This window comes from Saccostrea cucullata, unplaced genomic scaffold (genome assembly GCF_032062105.1).
Source record: "Saccostrea cucullata isolate Sc308-1 unplaced genomic scaffold, CSIRO_AGI_Scuc_v1 ctg704, whole genome shotgun sequence".
Lineage (NCBI taxonomy): Eukaryota > Metazoa > Mollusca > Bivalvia > Ostreida > Ostreidae > Saccostrea > Saccostrea cuccullata.
Genome location: NW_026926216.1, coordinates 44,971 through 62,616, shown reverse-complemented (window position 1 = coordinate 62,616; position 17,646 = coordinate 44,971). Strand labels below are relative to the sequence as shown.

The window sequence follows — 17,646 nt, the reverse complement described above, 5'->3', positions numbered from 1 at the left end:
ACCCACCCCCAGTCAATTCTATTCAACTTATGAGTAGGTAATTCAAGTTTCAATTGTTACGTTGGGCATGGATTTTTAGAGAATTTTCTTCATTTGTTTAAGTGTTCCAATTTTCTTTTAATTGAAATATTCTAGAGATTAAAGCATGCTTTATCACAAGTACTATCATTACTTTCATGAAGTTTAAAGTATTAGATTAATAAAGTAAATGATTACCTCAGAAAATCAACATAGTGAGTGTCGCGTGACCTGACCCTTTAATTGACCTGATATGACCCGTGACCTCATCCTATTGGTCTCACTCAGATCAAATCACCATGTTGAATTTATGAGAAGGAAATACCATGTAATATTGAAAATAAACAATTGGGTAAAACAATTCTTTTTTACAAGTGTTTTGTTTTTTTTCAGGGATCAGACTCATGTAGACTGGGTGAAGACCTGGAATGACACTTTGAATAAGACCATGGCATACATCAAGGAGTTCCACACCACGGGGCTGAGCTGGAACCCACAGGTAGGTCTGTCAGGGAAAGAAACTTACAGCGAGTACAAGTGTACATCATGACATATACAAATGTGTACATCATACAAGTTTGTACATCATACAAAAGGTACATCATCAGGTGTAAATCATACAAGTGTACTGTCACAAGTTAGTGAGTATCAAGAGTTACCAGTATAGTGTCTAATAGCCCCTCTGTTACATTCCACAAAATATACCTGTTATGAGATCAACTTTTTTCCACTTGTCAACTAAGCAAGAGACAATTAATACAAGGAATTTAATCACCAGTAAAAGATGTCTTTACATGAGATCTTTTATGATTACATAATTATAACAAAGAGAGGAATTGTTCAAAAAGGGACAATTACTATGCAAATAATTTGTAATAAATGTTCAATTTTTATTCAATCACAGAAAGGGAATGATCTCGTATGCTGCAATGTTGAACTTCATATATTTTGAACAAAGAATGCTTTTTGAGAGCTTTGTTCCATGTTTCATAGAAGTTTCTGAGAAAGAATTAGCAGTCCTATAGAACCTGTAAAACTCACTCACTACTTAAAGCCATTTCAAAGAGATAATACTTTTTAACCTCAATTTCCCCTTTTATTTTTTTAAAATATTTTAAGTGCCAGTAATGAAAGTAAATCTAGACAAATTGATGCTCACTTTTGTATTTAAGTGTTTCCATGAGCATTTAATGTTTTGACTCCGACTCGGAACATGCTGTATGTGTGGCACCACTACAAAATGTTTTTTAAGCTGTAGTGAAAAAATGAACAAGATTAAAACAGATAAGTCGGGCTTCTTTTCCTAACCTCAAATCATCACTGAAATGCAAAACCCCCGAATTCTGATAGCTGATGTGTATTTGTAAAAGGCTAACCTAGAATTACAATAGCTGGTGGAGGAATTAGAGGAATCTTGTGCTATGTTTCTGCAGTGTTTTTGGACATTGGGTCTTGTTTTTCCTTCGATCACCTTCTCATCTACTTGACATTCCGATTCTGGCCATGTTTACACCTAGCTGTGTGTTCAACACAATTAATAACGATTCATTGAGTCTTTCTGTTTATTTAACAAGATGTGTGTGGCTTTTTCTTCAGCTTCTCTCCCAGTGTATACAGAACCATCTTTCTTCTCCAATATAACCCTCTTATGGGTAACCAGCTCCTGCTAGCTACATTATTAGATTTTTTTTAATTTAAAGTAAACTTTGAAATTCAAGTGATGTTCATAAATTTTGTATCTGGTGAACTTAGCATTAAGAGTGTAGCATTCCTCTTTATATAGACAAACAGTTTGTTTACTTCTTCAGAATTAGTCTTCATGATATGAAAAGAAGCACACTTCTTAAAACTTTTTTCTCCTCTTCTGCTGAAAACAGATTTTTTGAAGACTTTAAATTGGTTAGAATTGATGGTAGAGGTTTAATAGTGATGGTGAAATGATGAAATTAATTAATTAACAGGGTAAACAGAAAGTGTTTAAATGATAATTATAACAAAGCAGATTGGGAGTAGAGAGATTCGGCAAGGCCACACAATAATTTCTTAAAATCTGCCCGCATCTTCTCCTCCCAAACTCCGAGATTTAATGGTGGCTTAAAATACACCCTCTCTGTCTGTTTTCTATTGAAAATCAAAGGCGTAAGGTTTTTATTGCAAATGAAATCAGCTGTTAAAAGAGATTGTGTTTTATACAAGAAATTCATTTTAAAAAATCTACTTTTCAAGTAAAATTTAGGACACAAGCATTATAACTATTAAATCATTGCCAGAATAAAGGAATTTTGGCATTGTTCTTGCAGTTTTGAAGCATGATTTCAATGATTTTAAGTGAAACAATGCAGTAAAAAGTACAAATTAATGTGATAGGAAAACATCTATGATGTATCATTCCAAGGAAATCTTAATTATTTTATATCAAATGTGTGGGAAAATCGTATGACATTTGTTAAATTTTGTCTTATTTTTAGTGCAAAGAAATTTTATGATTCAGTATTTATTAAGGGACAGGAAGTAGATACACATGCAAAATATTTTGATCATTTTTAGCCTCTCGTAAAGCAATCTTCTAAAGGCTTTCATACGTCAGATTTTGTGTTGGAATCATCAGCTATTTTCAAACATTTCTTTTTCTGCGGAGTGACAGTTTAACCTTAACAGAAGCAATCAAACAAATCGCTTACTGAATCTGTTCAGTTTGAACATTTTCCTAAACTCTTGTTGCAGTCTTTCAAAAAGATGGTGCCACCTCAAATGATCTTGGAAGCGCTTGTTGAAAGAACTCTCCAATTTGATTTTAATTCCTTACACACCTGGATTATGCTTCTTCAATCCCCTTTAAAACATTTCCATGCCTGCTGAAGCATGGAGGTAATTTCATTTCCATGTTTACCAACTCTTGTGCTTTATCAGAAATAAATCTCAATTTCTGAAGAAAAAATGGGAGGGAAAAAAGTTGATGAATTGGAGATTCTTAGCACATACATGTCAATTGTTTCATCAGACTTAAGAAGAAAGATTCATCTTGTATTTCAATGAATTAGAGGAAGGTTTTGAAACTATATGGAACATTAATCAAGTACATGTATAGATTTTTAGGATGCAAATTATCACATGTTCATTAGATGGTTATGTATAAAGGAAAATAAATATTGACGATTATTTTCACAATTTACACACACAGTGTCTCAATTTGCATCAGATTATATATCTTCATATAAAGTGAACCCAAATGTGTATTTTAACATTGAGAAAGAAAGGTAGACTAGGAGAGAGAATTATTACACTATATTGAATCACAATTCTTCCAAGAAATCTGGAGTCCCTATGAATATAATACATAATATATAGGTTATAAAGGTCTCGCTGAACCATGTTATAACTCCCATATGTTACCCAGGTGGAAATAGAGCATATAATTAAAGCAGTATAGAACCTTATGCTCTAACAGGTTGCTGCTTGTATAGGAAGTTTGCCTGGTCAACAAAATTAACAAATTCAAAAGAAAAAAAGCCCTGAGAAACAGAGATCAAATATGATATGTTTTGATTATATAATACATTTTATTTCAATGTCTGTCATTGTTTGGAAAATGCAACAAGAATGCTTATTTTTTTCCACTGGTTCATGTATAAAACATATTTTGGTAATGCAGTGATGTTTAATTTTTTTTTCCTTGTGAGAAATGAGAACAGTAACATATTTTCAGTTTGATTTTGCCACTGTCAAGGTTCTAAGGTCTAAGTTCAGACAGCTCAAAGACTTTTATGGGGCATACTTAGGAAACCTTAGTATTCAGTTCAAGAAAAAAAATTAAAATGGCTGTTTGTACTAATTGCCAAGATACTTACTTCTTACGACTTTTATTTCCGTAGGAGAAAATTTCTTCACACATGAAAATCCTTGGAGTTTTTGATCATTGTGAAAAGCCAGGTGTTACATTCATAAATAGATTTAAGGATAATCTGCTGATGACGGACATTAAATAGTGAGTAAAAACTAAGCCTGATGACGAAAAAGAAAAGAAATTTCTTTTGTAAAAAGGAGGGAGATTATAAAAATAATTGCTGATGAAATTCACTTCTGTGTAGTTATAATAGTTTTGGTTTCTGTTCTCTTTTTTTTGATGTCTTGCGAAGACGCAACAAAAAACGTCATTGTAAGAAAATATCGTCATTGTAAGAGTTATATTCATTGTAACAAACATCTAAATAACTTGGCAAAAAGATTTTCCAAGTTGTGCAGGGGAAAGAAAATGGACTTCTTGTATGCATGTTCATACTATGTGCAGTCTATAGGTCAGGGAACTTGGCTCGTCAAGCATCTTGTCATCAATGCAGAAATAGTTCCTGTTTATTTCAATATCCGTACTTACCTGCATCAACTATTTGCAGTTCCTTTTCACCTTCTCACTCAGCTACTAAGTATTTATAGGCTATCTCCTCCACTTAACTTCAAAGTCTCTAACCTTTTCAATAAAGTTTGTAGAAATCTATATTTCTTAAATTTTTATTATACCTTTACTTATCCCAAAAGTTCATAATTTCCTCTGACCTTAGAAAGTAAGTTAGATCAATTTCACACACTGCAGTGCACAGATCAAGTTATGGAAAGGTGCATGTTCTCAAGTTTCTTGCACTCTCGCTCCTCTCTCTCTCTCTCTCTCTCTCTCTCTCTCTCTCTCTCTCTCTCTCTCTCTCTCTCTCTCTCTCTCTCGACAATGGCACTTTCTAAATACATGAAGACAATGCAGAGGCTACATGTATAGGTAACAGGCAGATCTTACCATCAGAGAATTATAGAGTAGCATTTCTGTGGCTGCGATTTTTGTAGAGTAAATAATTGGTGAGATATCTTTAGGTTCCCTGGGAAGTCGACTGATAATCTGACCGGGAGCACTGATTGACTAAGACAAGGAGTAAAGCGTGTTAGCTCTGATCCCCCGATCAACAACAATATCTCACCCAATCTCACTGTTATAGTAGAGATAAAGAATTAGCTCCTGAAATCTGGTCTATGACACAAAACTCCATACTCCCATGGTGTCTCTCTCTGTTACCTAGGAATAACAATGAAAGGATTGGTCAAAGACCTGTAGATATCTGGTAGTTTGTACCTGCAGAAAGAATATTTTTAGATTTGCTATGTGCATGGTGAGCATTGGAAGGTGACGTATAAACCATTAGCTTAGCATAGGGAGAGAAAACCTTGAGTGCCGATTAGGATCAAAGTCTAGGGGTGTAGAAAATGGAGAAAAAATTAGCAAGTTATCAAAACATGACTGCATATTCACCTGTTATTCTTCAAACATGCATTTGCAAGAAATATTCTAAAATGTCAAGTAGCTCTTGTTGAAGATGCACATAGCATTAAAAGCAGGCTTTGAAAACGGAGGTATTGCTTTTGTAAGTGGCCTAGCTGGCTTTCTGAAATCTAATCCTCTATATTAAAAGCATGAGGTATATGAATTTCTTTTGCTCAGTTAGATATGTATACTGAAGTAAAATCTATGCAATTAATGGCTAACTGAACCACTGGTGATTCAATCAGCATCTATTAATGAGTAATGTTTTATTTTGATGGTAGGCAGTTTTGAAACAGCCGTTTGGAACTGCTGAACTTTGTGTGGGATATACACTCTCATGTGTTGAAAAAAGTCAAGAAAAGTTTTTTCTGAAATTGCTTTTGAAAAAGTGCCAATTTTCTAATAGCAATTCCACCACTTTAAAGATCATTTGGAAAAAAAAAGAAATAAAAACAAAAATTCAATTCTCTGAAGGAAAAAAAAGCCCACTAAACTCACACATAAACATACACATTTTACTGCAGACTTGATTTTTTCCCTCTCCGTACAAATTACCTTGTTCATTAAATGTCACATCATTTGAAGTCTGATTTTTTTCCTTAACTTTGTTGCAATATATCTTCATTGTACAAATCACAAGAAATACTGGTAAGCTGGTTTTTTTGAAAGCTTGTAAAAGCATCACTTTACATCCAATCAGTCAGCAGTTTTATTCCGTACAGCCGTCAATTTAAATCTGGTAAAGTAGATCTCGACCAATCAAATTTGAGAAAGAAATAGGAAATTTTGAAAACTTGTCAGTCAATTTTGATTGGCATCCATCATCATTTTGGAGGTGAAATAAGCTTCAGGGGAAAAAAAGTCAGGTGTTTCATTCAGTGGGGAAGTCGCGTGTGTTTTGCATGCAGCGAATTTGTACGAGTTACTTACTCGTAGATCCAGAGCAAAGTTTATATGTGCCTGTGAACTTTCTGATCATAAACAAAAACTGAGTCTGATAGATATCAGCTATAACTAGATTACATGGGGTATTCAAAATCAGGTTGAAGCAATGGAATCTAGTATATAGTTTAATTTTTATGATAATTATTTTGACCTAAGATACTTTTTTTTTAAATTCTTTGTTCAATGTAACTTTTACAAAGACTTTGAAGAGTAATAATTTCAGCTAGATCACAGAGATTTTGAGTTCCTAATTTGTTTGAAAAGGAAATATATACATGTATACAAATAATTTGATAAGAGGTTTCTATTCAGTGTTTTATAGACATATTTTTGTTTTATCTCGAAGCCATAAACCATAAATTTAACATTACTTTGATCTTGCTGAGCACTAAAATCTAGTTATGTTAAATATTTATGAACAATACTTATTTTATGAAATTGATAATAAAGATATATACAACTGCATTAATTGAGATGGGACTTAATTTTCTGTTATCAAAATTTCCCTCAGAAATTAATTAAAACAACTATGAATAAGTTCCTTTATCTTGTTTTAAAAGCTGACAAAAGCATGTCAAAATATTTACCTGCTTCCTGGAGTGTATAGACTCAGTATGTGTGGCTTTTATTCATGGGGATGTGTTGAAAGATTGACCCCATATGTTGCTCACTGTTTACAAAATTAAACTTCTGTTGCTAGCTTTCCTTTTGTAAACCATCAAAATCTTCGAAAGAATTGCACCAATTTACCCTTACAAAGAATTCTGATTTTCATCTAGGTTTCTTTTCCAGTGGACCAAAATTTGAAATTTCCAATCTTTTTCATAATTTTTTAATATATATTATATTGTGTCATGGATTTTGTACTTTATTTTTTGGTACATGTACATACATGCCTACATGTTAGAATGTGAAGTAATGTTAGAATGGTAATATTATAATGATAATGCATATTGCATTGAGGACTTCAGTTGAAATGTGTCAAATGACAACAGTTTATAAATTTATGATTTTTTTTATAACCATATATTTCTTTTTGATTGTGATTTTTACATGTTTTTAGTATGATTGATTATTTCTGTGTATGTGTACAGGGTAAAGCACATTCTCATCTAAATATACCAAAGGTCCTTTTTAAACCAAGAAATGCAAAATATTCTATAAAAATATACATGTTTTACAAGCTTATTGTTTTTAAAAAAGTATTATAAAGTTTCTAAAATTGCGTCACGATTCAAAATGGAATAAACATGGTATTATTTTCTGCCTAATTTTGTTTGCCACCAGCATAGAATCAATATTTCATGACCTAAGATCCAAGATAAGAAAATATACCACTTTTTACGCTGAAAACCTGCAAATAACATATATTATAAGCCTAAAATTGCTAATAAAATGTATTATTACAGTAGGTTGATGTTCTTGCCAATTATCATCAAATATATTGGAGCCTGTTTGATAAGGTCTTTGATGCATCTGCTCCCAGCAGTGCTAGCGAAATAAATCAGAGAAATAAAGATTCCAAGATCTCAACAGATTTCTACATGTTTTCTATTTAATTTAATTTATATTCAAGAAATGTGCTGAAGTTATTTTAATCTGTTGTGAATTTTGTCTGGGTTTTCATCAAGATATAAACCTGGCTTTGAACATGGAAGCTATGATCAGACGTTAGGGCCGAGGGCTTTTGTTTAAGAAACCTTTAATCAATTCAGCAAGAAGGATAATCTGCGCATCAGATATTCAGAAGTTTCAAATAAAAAGGAAAACACTTTTCATTTTGTGATGACATCTTAGCAAGAAAAAAAAAATCGCAAAAAGATGGTAAATGAAAGCAATTAAGTTGGTACATTGACCCTTCACAAAACAACGTAAAAAACTGTTATGATTACATTTGAAGAGGGTAAATTCAAATTATTTTTTTACAGAGCTTCTTTATATTTCAATGGTTTAAAAATTATTTCTTGAAATTCCACAAGTGCGAGTCTTGTGTACATTAGACGAGATCACAGGAAGGGCATCAAAGACTTCGTGTAAATTTCAAGTTCAGTTTTAATCACCAGGAGCCATCCTGATTGTTACAACAGAAGTCAAGTTAAAGACTCGGGAAAAACAGAAATTTTATCAGGCCTCGCAGATATTGTTTCCTAACATTCTGATTACAACTTCTGGGCAACAGATGCAAAATACATCCCTTCATACAGAAATTTGATAATATGAAAATAATTAATTTCAATATCATAACACAAGGGAAACTTTTGAGTTTGTTTTGAAACTTGTAGATTTGGAAGCCCAAGATAGCGATGAGTTTATTCCTTTGTGTCTTCAGACTCGGCTTAATTTACCGAGCTTGGGTCGAGTGTACCAGGCGGCATCCACTTGGCACCAATAACCTTTTGATTATTTTCAATCTAAATAACACAACTTGTAATTTTATTTTTTTATGTTCTTTCAAACAACATCAGGTCACACTAAAAATATAAACTGTGCATTTTTACTAAAAAACAAAACTGTGTGTAGGAGTATAGTTTTTATACAGATCTATCCCTGCTGTTCAGCAGTTTAATTATGCTCTGTATAGTTGTAATATTGTGCTTCTTAGGACCTTAGAGACAGATTAAAAGAATCGCAAACAATGGTTGGATGTACATTTGGTAACTTTAATCACATGAGAAATTCTACCAATGTGAATGCTGAGATCTTGCCCTTACACTGCATTCATTCACAGCTATAATTACTGTTCAAATAGATTTGTTGAAGATGATGAGTGTTGAACAGAACTCTTTTTTTTGGAGGACAAAAACACCTTCCTGTTAAATGAAATAAGACTTTTTTCTTTGTTGATTGGTGGGGGAAGTGTTGTGCTTTGGCAGTAAGTAAAAAGTGACTGTCCGATGAAGCCGGCTTGTTACGACGATAGATTACACCTCCATGTTGCCTATTTACCAAGACATCTCCGGGAATTTCAATTAAAATCTTCACAGCGCCTCATTCTAGCATGTTGTCTGTTTCATCACCTTCAACTCTTTTCAATTTAGAAGCTGGCATTTGGTGCTGAACTGCTTATATGGTATTTGCAGGGATTAACTCTGGTTTTTTTTTTTTCATTTCTTATCATACAGGATCAACCACCTTTAAATTTAACTTTTTAAAAAATTTTATCCCATCAATTGTTTCCTTGTTGCTCAATTATCACCTGTTTGAATCTGTTAAGCACAGACGATGTGAAAATCTTCATGTGTCACAATTGTGAAGATATAAAGATTTTGAGATGCTTTTTTTTTCTTTTCCAGCATGGTCATGCTTTCATAAACTCAACCTGCATGCTTTTGAATTAAGGTCTTGTATCAAAGTCCTAAAAACTCACATGATATCTCTACAGTACATATATGTTCATCTCTCTGTTTTAAAGAAATGATTGACCACAAAGTGTAGGTTAAAAGCACTTATGGGCTTTCACTGTGTTATCTTCTAATTTCCTTTGTGGCCATGCATTTAGATAAAAAACAATTTGCAGGGTGTTTCTTGATTTTTCAGTGGGGAATTAAAAGGATTCTTGAGTTAGGTTTGAGAAAAAAAAAGCACAACAAATAAACATCCTCCTGATTAGTCAGAGAGAAATATAAGTATTAAAAACACAAAAATCTAGTTTTGTCTTTCTTCCATGAGGCCAATAAATAAGCCGCTGATGATTATTATGACTTGTGTGTTAGTACATACACTGTAATTACACATGTTTGAATACTTTGTACTTTAGTGCAGTTTACTGTACAAAGGAAATTTGTAATCTGCTATGACTAATTTCAATGAAGACATTCTTTTTTCTGAATGTAATCAACTTTTCTTTTTTCATAATGACATGCACAAAAATTAAGCAATAAACTATGAAGGGTAAATTTGTTAGCACACAAGAAATGTAAACCCGTCTCTCTTCCCTCTTATTATCATAGCTGACATAGGAGTCATTCTTTGCTGGGGGATTTGACAGCGGTTAACTTTTGTAACAAAGGAGATGAGAACTAGGGAGAAAACACTATTGCTTAAGGAATTCTGGAGATGAAAATGAAAGAAATATATGCTACAGATGTCCTCATATCACCCCCACACAAATCAGTCAGGGCTCTGAAATCATCAGTCATTTGTTGGTAGGAGAAGGGCATTGAGCTGGCTATAATTTGCTTACAGCAGTTAAGACTTAATGCAAGTTGTAGTCATACAGTTTGTAACATAAATTTTACAAATTGTGTACATGCATACATAAACCCCCCCCCCCCCTCCACTGCAAAAAAAGTGATATCTTGTTCAAACTTGCTAGTCTTTTCAGAAAGAAACTTATTTGACACATTGTTTTGTCAAAGTATAGTAGCTAGATGTTCATTTACCGGTACTTAAGCACCCGTGAGGAGGTCCAAGGTCTTGCCCTTCACAGACTCTCCCATTCTGTTTCACAAACATTTTATGAGTTTGCCCCAAAAAGGTATTTGATTTTGGAGGACAGTTCTTGTTCTTATTTTTAACTCACCAGTGAGCTGAAACTGGGCATTGCTGATCACATTTATCCAGCATACCATCCATATGTTTGTCAAGGCATCTGTCTGTAAACTTTTTTTTTTCATTTTTGACTTTTTCTCAAGAACCACCGGGCTAATTTCAACCAGAATTGCAATTTCGTTCACACACCCTCTTTTTAGGGGAGGTAACGTAGAATTATGGAAGATATGAAGGCATCAATGGGGGACCATTTTAACATAAGAATAAAAAGAAAAAAAAAATGGCAGAGCCCTCAGGCTAGCATTGTGGCCCATGTACCTCTTGTTAATGTACTTTTCTTGATTTTGGTTATTTAGAAGACTTAATTTTTAACAGTCATCTTCAGTATTTTACTGTTTTAAAATAGATGAAGCTGATAAAATATTTAAAATCCTGAATAGAAAAAAAATGTGTGGCATAAAGAACTTTAATTGTTAATTGATATTTAAGGAAAATAAATAAAAGTGTTTATAAATTTATAAGAGGCTTAATGATGCATTCACTGATATATAGATATTGGAAAAAAATTAAGCATGAATTGTGGAAAAAATGTAAATTAAGTGGGAGACAAATGTGAACAGGTTTAAATTGAGAGAAAATTCATCACAAGGTGCCTGCAGATCCCAATCGGTGCAGATCTAGTAAACTCAATCACCATGAAATTTTAATTGGAGAAAAAATGGGAAGTTCTAAACAAGCGAGTAATTTTCAAATGATCTTGCTGTTTCTATGTACATTACTTGTGTTTTTAATGAGTATTGTTATATTTGGATAGACCAAATGATGAAACTGACTAGAGATGGGGCTGTAATGATGAAATTGACACTATTCCTGCTCAGAATCATGTTGAGTCTTGGTAGAGAGCGAGTTACCCAGGTTTCTGTGCCCAGTGGGCATCTTAGCCTGTTAAAGTTGCTCAACTAAATAATTAACCATAAAGTGTAGGTCTAATTATTTGTTGCTTTTAAAATTTTAATGGGAGAAAATGTTTGAACTGTTTTGTAATGTGCCAGATGATTCAGAAAATTAGTGAAGACTTGGTTTGAGAACCGTTGTGTTCTTTCTATAGCCTACTGCGATTGCACATCTTTAAAATAGTTTTCCGAGAGTTCAAATTGGAATTTTCTGGCTGGGTAATGTCAGGGAGTGTGAAGTTCAGTGTTCTGTGGTGCTAAAATTGTTAATTCTCAAGGGGTTTGATTTTTTTTTTGTCTTTAAACTTTTTTGTTCTTTGCATTTCTTACATGTGTTTGTTTGCTTTCTTCATAACCCATACATATAAACATTATTTCTATTGAATGGTTATAAGTCAATGCTGCCTTATAGGTTTATTTGATGTATCTTTGCCAGAAATATATAGGATTTGTGACTGACAATAGATTTTTTTCCAAACTCAAACTTTTAGTTAAGATAACACATTGGTATGTAGGAGTGAGTACTGTTTTATTAGCTCCACTGTTGACTTGTGCAGTTGTATTAAGGTGTCCATTGTGTATCTGCATGTCTATAAACATTTTTTTTCAAAATGATACTCCTTCATTTTCAGATCCTATTCAACTTGCCATGGTTACTCAAAATAAAAATTTCTTTAATTTTTGTAAACAATTTTTTAAAAACCACTGTACTCCTATTTTAATAAGACTTGGTACACTGATAGATTATACAGGTTTGACCAGTTTTCCATAAGAGTTGGTACACAAAAAGTCATATTAAGTCTGTATGAAAAATCTTTATTATAAGTACACACAAGTAGAGCTACAGTCTCATCAGAGACTTCTTGTTTTTTTTGGGGTTTTTTTGTATGAACAAAGCATCTTGATAAATAGAATATTGTATTCTAGGAAATTAGTTCACTGTAACAATTGGCACACCTTTTCCCTCAACAACCAAACACATTGAGCTACTTCAAAGGTGCTGCTTTTTGTGCTAGGTTGTGGATGAGATGAAAGAAATTGCCCTGCAAATACAGGTGACCTAACAGAGTGAAGGTCAAGGTCATTAAAATGAATATGAGAAATTGATTATTCTTTTTAATATTAGTTTGCATCGGAATCAACACCCATGCAGCCATGCAGTTTTAACCTTTATTGATTGATATGATGTTCAATTGAATTTATCAGAAATAAGGAAACTTATAGGGTGCATGGATCTAGAGGTTGTGTGAAACAGAACAGTTTTTTTTTTCTGGCTCATGAGTCTACGTCTGGCAAGATGAAAAGAAAAACAATAAAGAATGTATGATAATTTCTCTGTTTTAAACCTATTGCATGGCATGAATTCCTTGTGGCACTGAGGGTATTGATGATTTTATTAAATTTGTTCTTAATAAAGTTTCCTTTGATGATCAAAATAAATCCAACAAAATGGGCCACAGTGGTCAGTAGCAGTTATAATTTTTATTGGAAGTTCAAGGCCTATGTGTTTCTAACATGGAAAAACAAGTAAAACAAAATGTCAGTAAATTCATTTTTAGTGCCAAAAACTTCTTTTCTTTCAAGCAACATGCCTGGTGTTTTGAGAATAAAAAAATATCAGCAAAAATGTCTGGTCAGTGTTTCGTCTTTTGTGTATGGAAACAAGTCATAAATTGGTGATGAGTAAAGAGAACAAAGTATTTAATGGTCGGCTGCATTTTGGAATTAGCCAAAATTTCAGTTTCAAGGCTTTCTTTCATGCTGTTTGATCAGAGGGGTTTGAAGATGAATTCCTTTTCATGGTTTATTGATGAATATGGCACACAAACTGTCAATTCAATCTATAGGTTGATTTCAAGCAGAAATATAAATAGGAGAGCATTCTGAACACGAAATTCGGCAGAACAATGAAAAAATGAAACACATGTCTAATTCATTGTGCCAACTGCCAAACTAAGGATGACCCCTGAACCTTTGACCCAAGTGCTTTGTTGAATTTTTGTTTGAATAATGAAATTTTTATCTCCCATCCATGGATAAAATAAAAGGAAAATATATGCAATGAAAAATCTGCCTTTTACTTTTTCCTTGGAAATTTTCTTCATGTCTTCCAGTACATTCATTAATTTCCATTTATTGGAAAATATGTTGAGGAAAGAAAGATCAAAAGATGTTGAACAAAAATTTCATTGGAATGAAACTAATGTGTCCATCTATCGTTCAAAGAAAGATAACTCCTGCTCTCTGTGAAGAATCAGCAGACCTAATTTTCACTAAACCAGATGGTAGCAGAACTTTATACACCCTAAATGCCAAAGTTCATCAGAATTTTTTCATGAAAAATGAAAAAAGTAAATTTTTCCCTGGTGTTTATTCAGAAATTTGGCCCAGATGGAGTCAATTGAGAAGTGTTTAATTTTCATGAAATGTAGAAAATTGTGTTAATTACCTCTCAACTTTGAAGAAATCATCTTTAAATCTTTACTCAGTTTTATAAGCAAGACCCTAGGATTAATTATCTTTTCAGCTACTAGAAAATAAAATTTTTTGCCTTAAATCATCAGGATGAATGGATAGATTTCATTCTGGGCTTCAGCTTGAATTTCTTTGAAGAATACCTTTTTGAATATCTACTTGTGCCAATGGGAATTTTATTGATGGTGCTTAAGTAGAAATAAGAATAACCTTAACTAAATCATGATGTTATGTGTATATTCTTCTAGGGCAGGCACCTAATTTTTCTTTTTCAACTTTTTGAAATAGTTGTCAAAATCCAATATTTTAAGCAGACAGCTTGCACTTTTTTTTTTTCATTTTCGTTTGTTGTTTTACACGTGAAGGCAGCTGATGCCATAGAATGAGGGGTCATCAGAAGAAAACATCAGTGCCGTGTTTTGAGTTTATAACCATCTGTTTTAAATGAGTTTCTTTTAAATATTTATCCCTCTTTAAAACATATGCTTTTAATTTGTGCAACACAGGTAGTGAATTTTGTGGGAGGGTGAAGATAAAATTTTTCTGTTGATGCCATGCAGCTTTGAAGGACAAGATCATGATTCCAAGAAATTTTACTGCACTTTTAATACATTCTATTGATAAAAACAATTATTTGAAAAAGAAAAAAAAACTTCAGCTCATTAATTAACATATAGGGTAGGGTGGTGTAATTTCGACCACCTCGTTAATTTCGACCGTTCATAAATACCTTACTATAATTTGTTTATGGCGTATAATTGTGTATGTACTTTTATATTATTCAGAAAGAAAACGTTTTCTTAATATATTGTGTCCAAAATAATTTTATTTCCATGAGCGTTATTAAGATTATTGGAAAATCACATCAAAGAATAGGCTTTATCACCCGAAAAATTACAGACGGGTATATTTTTTGCCATTACGGCGAACTATCACCTCAGAAAAATCTTGTATGGAAAGACAATCAATGGATATCCCTGATGTGACATTTATCAAATATTATTTTGAAAATGAAATCTAGTATACACCTTTAATTTATAGTATTTAGTTTTTACAAATTCAATTGCAAATCAGCTGAACAGAAATCGGCCAAAGTTATACCTACATGAATACGGCGTCATTGGGTAACTTCGACCTATGTAAAATGACGCAATTCACTATCTGTCACCAGAAAGAATTCATAACCATCCGGAAAAAATATTCTGATAAGAATTATGTACATTAATACCTGATAGACACTAGAACTAAAATAGTGAAAAATCATCATTTGTTAGCTCACCTGAGCCGAAGGCTCAAGTGAGCTTTTCTGATCACATTTTGTCCGGCGTCCGTCTGTCTGTCTAGCTGTCTGTCTGTCCGTAAACTTTTCACATTTTCGACTTCTTCTCAAGAACCGCTGGGCCAATTTCAACCAAACTTGCCACAAAGTATCCTTGGGTGAAGGGGATTCAAGTTTGTTCAAATGAAGGGCCACGCCCTCGTTCAAGGGGAGATAATTGGGAATTAATGAAAATTTGGTGGCATATTTTAAAAATCTTCTTCTCAAGAACCACTGTGCCAGGAAAAATGAAACTTATGGGTAAACATCCTCAGGTAGTGTAGATTCAAGTTTGTTCAAATCATGACCCCCGGGGGTAGGGCGGGGCCAAAATGGCCGACCAAATTTTTACATAGAAATATATGGGAAAATTCTTTAAAAATCTTCTTCCCAAGAATGACAAAGCCATAATTCATCATATTTATATGGAAACATCCTTAGGTAGTTTAGATTCAAGTTTGTTCAAATCATGACCCCCGGGGGTAGGGCGGAGCCAAAATGGCCGACCAAAGTTTTACATAGAAATATATAGGAAAATTCTTTAAAAATCTTCTTCCCAAGAATGACAAAGCTATAATTCATCATATTTATATGGAAGCATGCTCAGGTAGTGTAGATTCAAGTTTGTTCAAATCATGAGCCTGGGGGGTAGGGCAGGGCCAAAATGGCCGACCAAACTTTTACATGGAAATATATAGGAAAATTCTTTAAACATCTTCTTCTCAAGAATGACAAAGCCATAATTCATCATATTGATATGGAAGCATGTTTAGGTAGTGTAGATTCAAATTTGTTCAAATCATGACCCCCTGGGGTAGGGCGGTGCCAAAATGGCCGACCAAAGTTTTACATAGAAATATATAGGAAAATTCTTTAAACATCTTCTTCTCAAGAATGACAAAGCCATAATTCATCATATTTATATGGAAGCATGTTCAGGTAGTGTAGATTCAAATTTGTTCAAATCATGACCCCGGGGGGTAGAGCGGGGCCAAAATGGCCGACCAAAGTTTTACATAGAAATATATAGGAAAATTCTTTAAAAATCTCCTTCTCAAGAATGACAAAGCCATAATTCGTCATATTTATATGGAAGCATGCTCAGGTAGTGTAGATTCAAGTTTGTTCAAATCATGACCCCGGGGGGTAGAGCGGGGCCAAAATGGCCGACCAAAGTTTTACATAGAAATATATAGGAAAATTCTTTAAACATCTTCTTCTCAAGAATGACAAAGCCATAATTCATCATATTTATATGGATTCCGAAGCATGTTCAGGTAGTGTAGATTCAAGTTTGTTCAAATCATGACCCCAGGGGGTAGAGCGGGGCCAAAATGGCCAACCAAAGTTTTACATAGAAATATATAGGAAAATTCTTTAAACATCTTCTTCTCAAGAATGACAAAGCCATAATTCATCATATTTATATGGAAGCATGCTCAAGTAGTGTAGATTCAAATTTGTTCAAATCATGACCCCCAGGGGTAGGGTGGGGCCAAAATGGCCGACCAAAGTTTTTAAAGATATATATAGGACAATTTTTAAAAATCATTTTCTAAAAAATAGCAAATCCATGATTGGTCATGGGACTACTTTTGGATTTAAACTTTACAATAAAAAGCCATTTTCTACTTTTTCCTACCCTTAGTGCTCAGGTGAGCGATGTGGCCCATGGGCCTCTTGTTTTATTTACATGCGGTTTAGATGCCTGTATATGACCATTTGTTGCATGCTTTAACCAATTGGCATATCAGCGTCATGGACATATCTGGTGCACTCGATGTCTTCGAATTAGGTACATTTTGAAAAATCATTTTTATTGTCAGTATTTTTACCCGATCTTTTATGCTGTACAGCAGAAAAATTTTAATTCATATTTTTTTTTTTACTATATTAGAGCTGACGCCAATTATTCCCTTTGTATTGGCTCATCGGTCGAAAATACCCCGTGTGCGGTCGAAATTACCCAACACACATATCGTGTAAATCGAACGCATTTATTTCATATTATGACTAAATATATATACAAAATCGATGTAATCTGAAAGATAAAAGGTATTTCGAAGGTTAAATGATGCAGTAAAAGTTGTATCAGAAGATAACAGTGACATACTTTAACAAATCTTAAGTACAAAAAAATAATC

At 33.3% G+C, this 17,646-nt stretch overlaps 1 protein-coding gene across 2 annotated transcripts in view; it reads left to right on the top strand.

Moving 5' to 3' along the window:
• The window catches only part of LOC134271130 (adenylyl cyclase-associated protein 1-like), a 44,585-nt gene that overhangs the window by 20,788 nt on the left and 6,151 nt on the right, over positions 1-17,646 (top strand). For both annotated transcript variants that reach the window (XM_062753380.1, XM_062753381.1), the window contains exon 7: positions 412-517. In XM_062753380.1, coding sequence (XP_062609364.1) covers positions 412-517 — 106 coding nt within the window. The remainder of the gene's footprint in view (positions 1-411; positions 518-17,646) is intronic.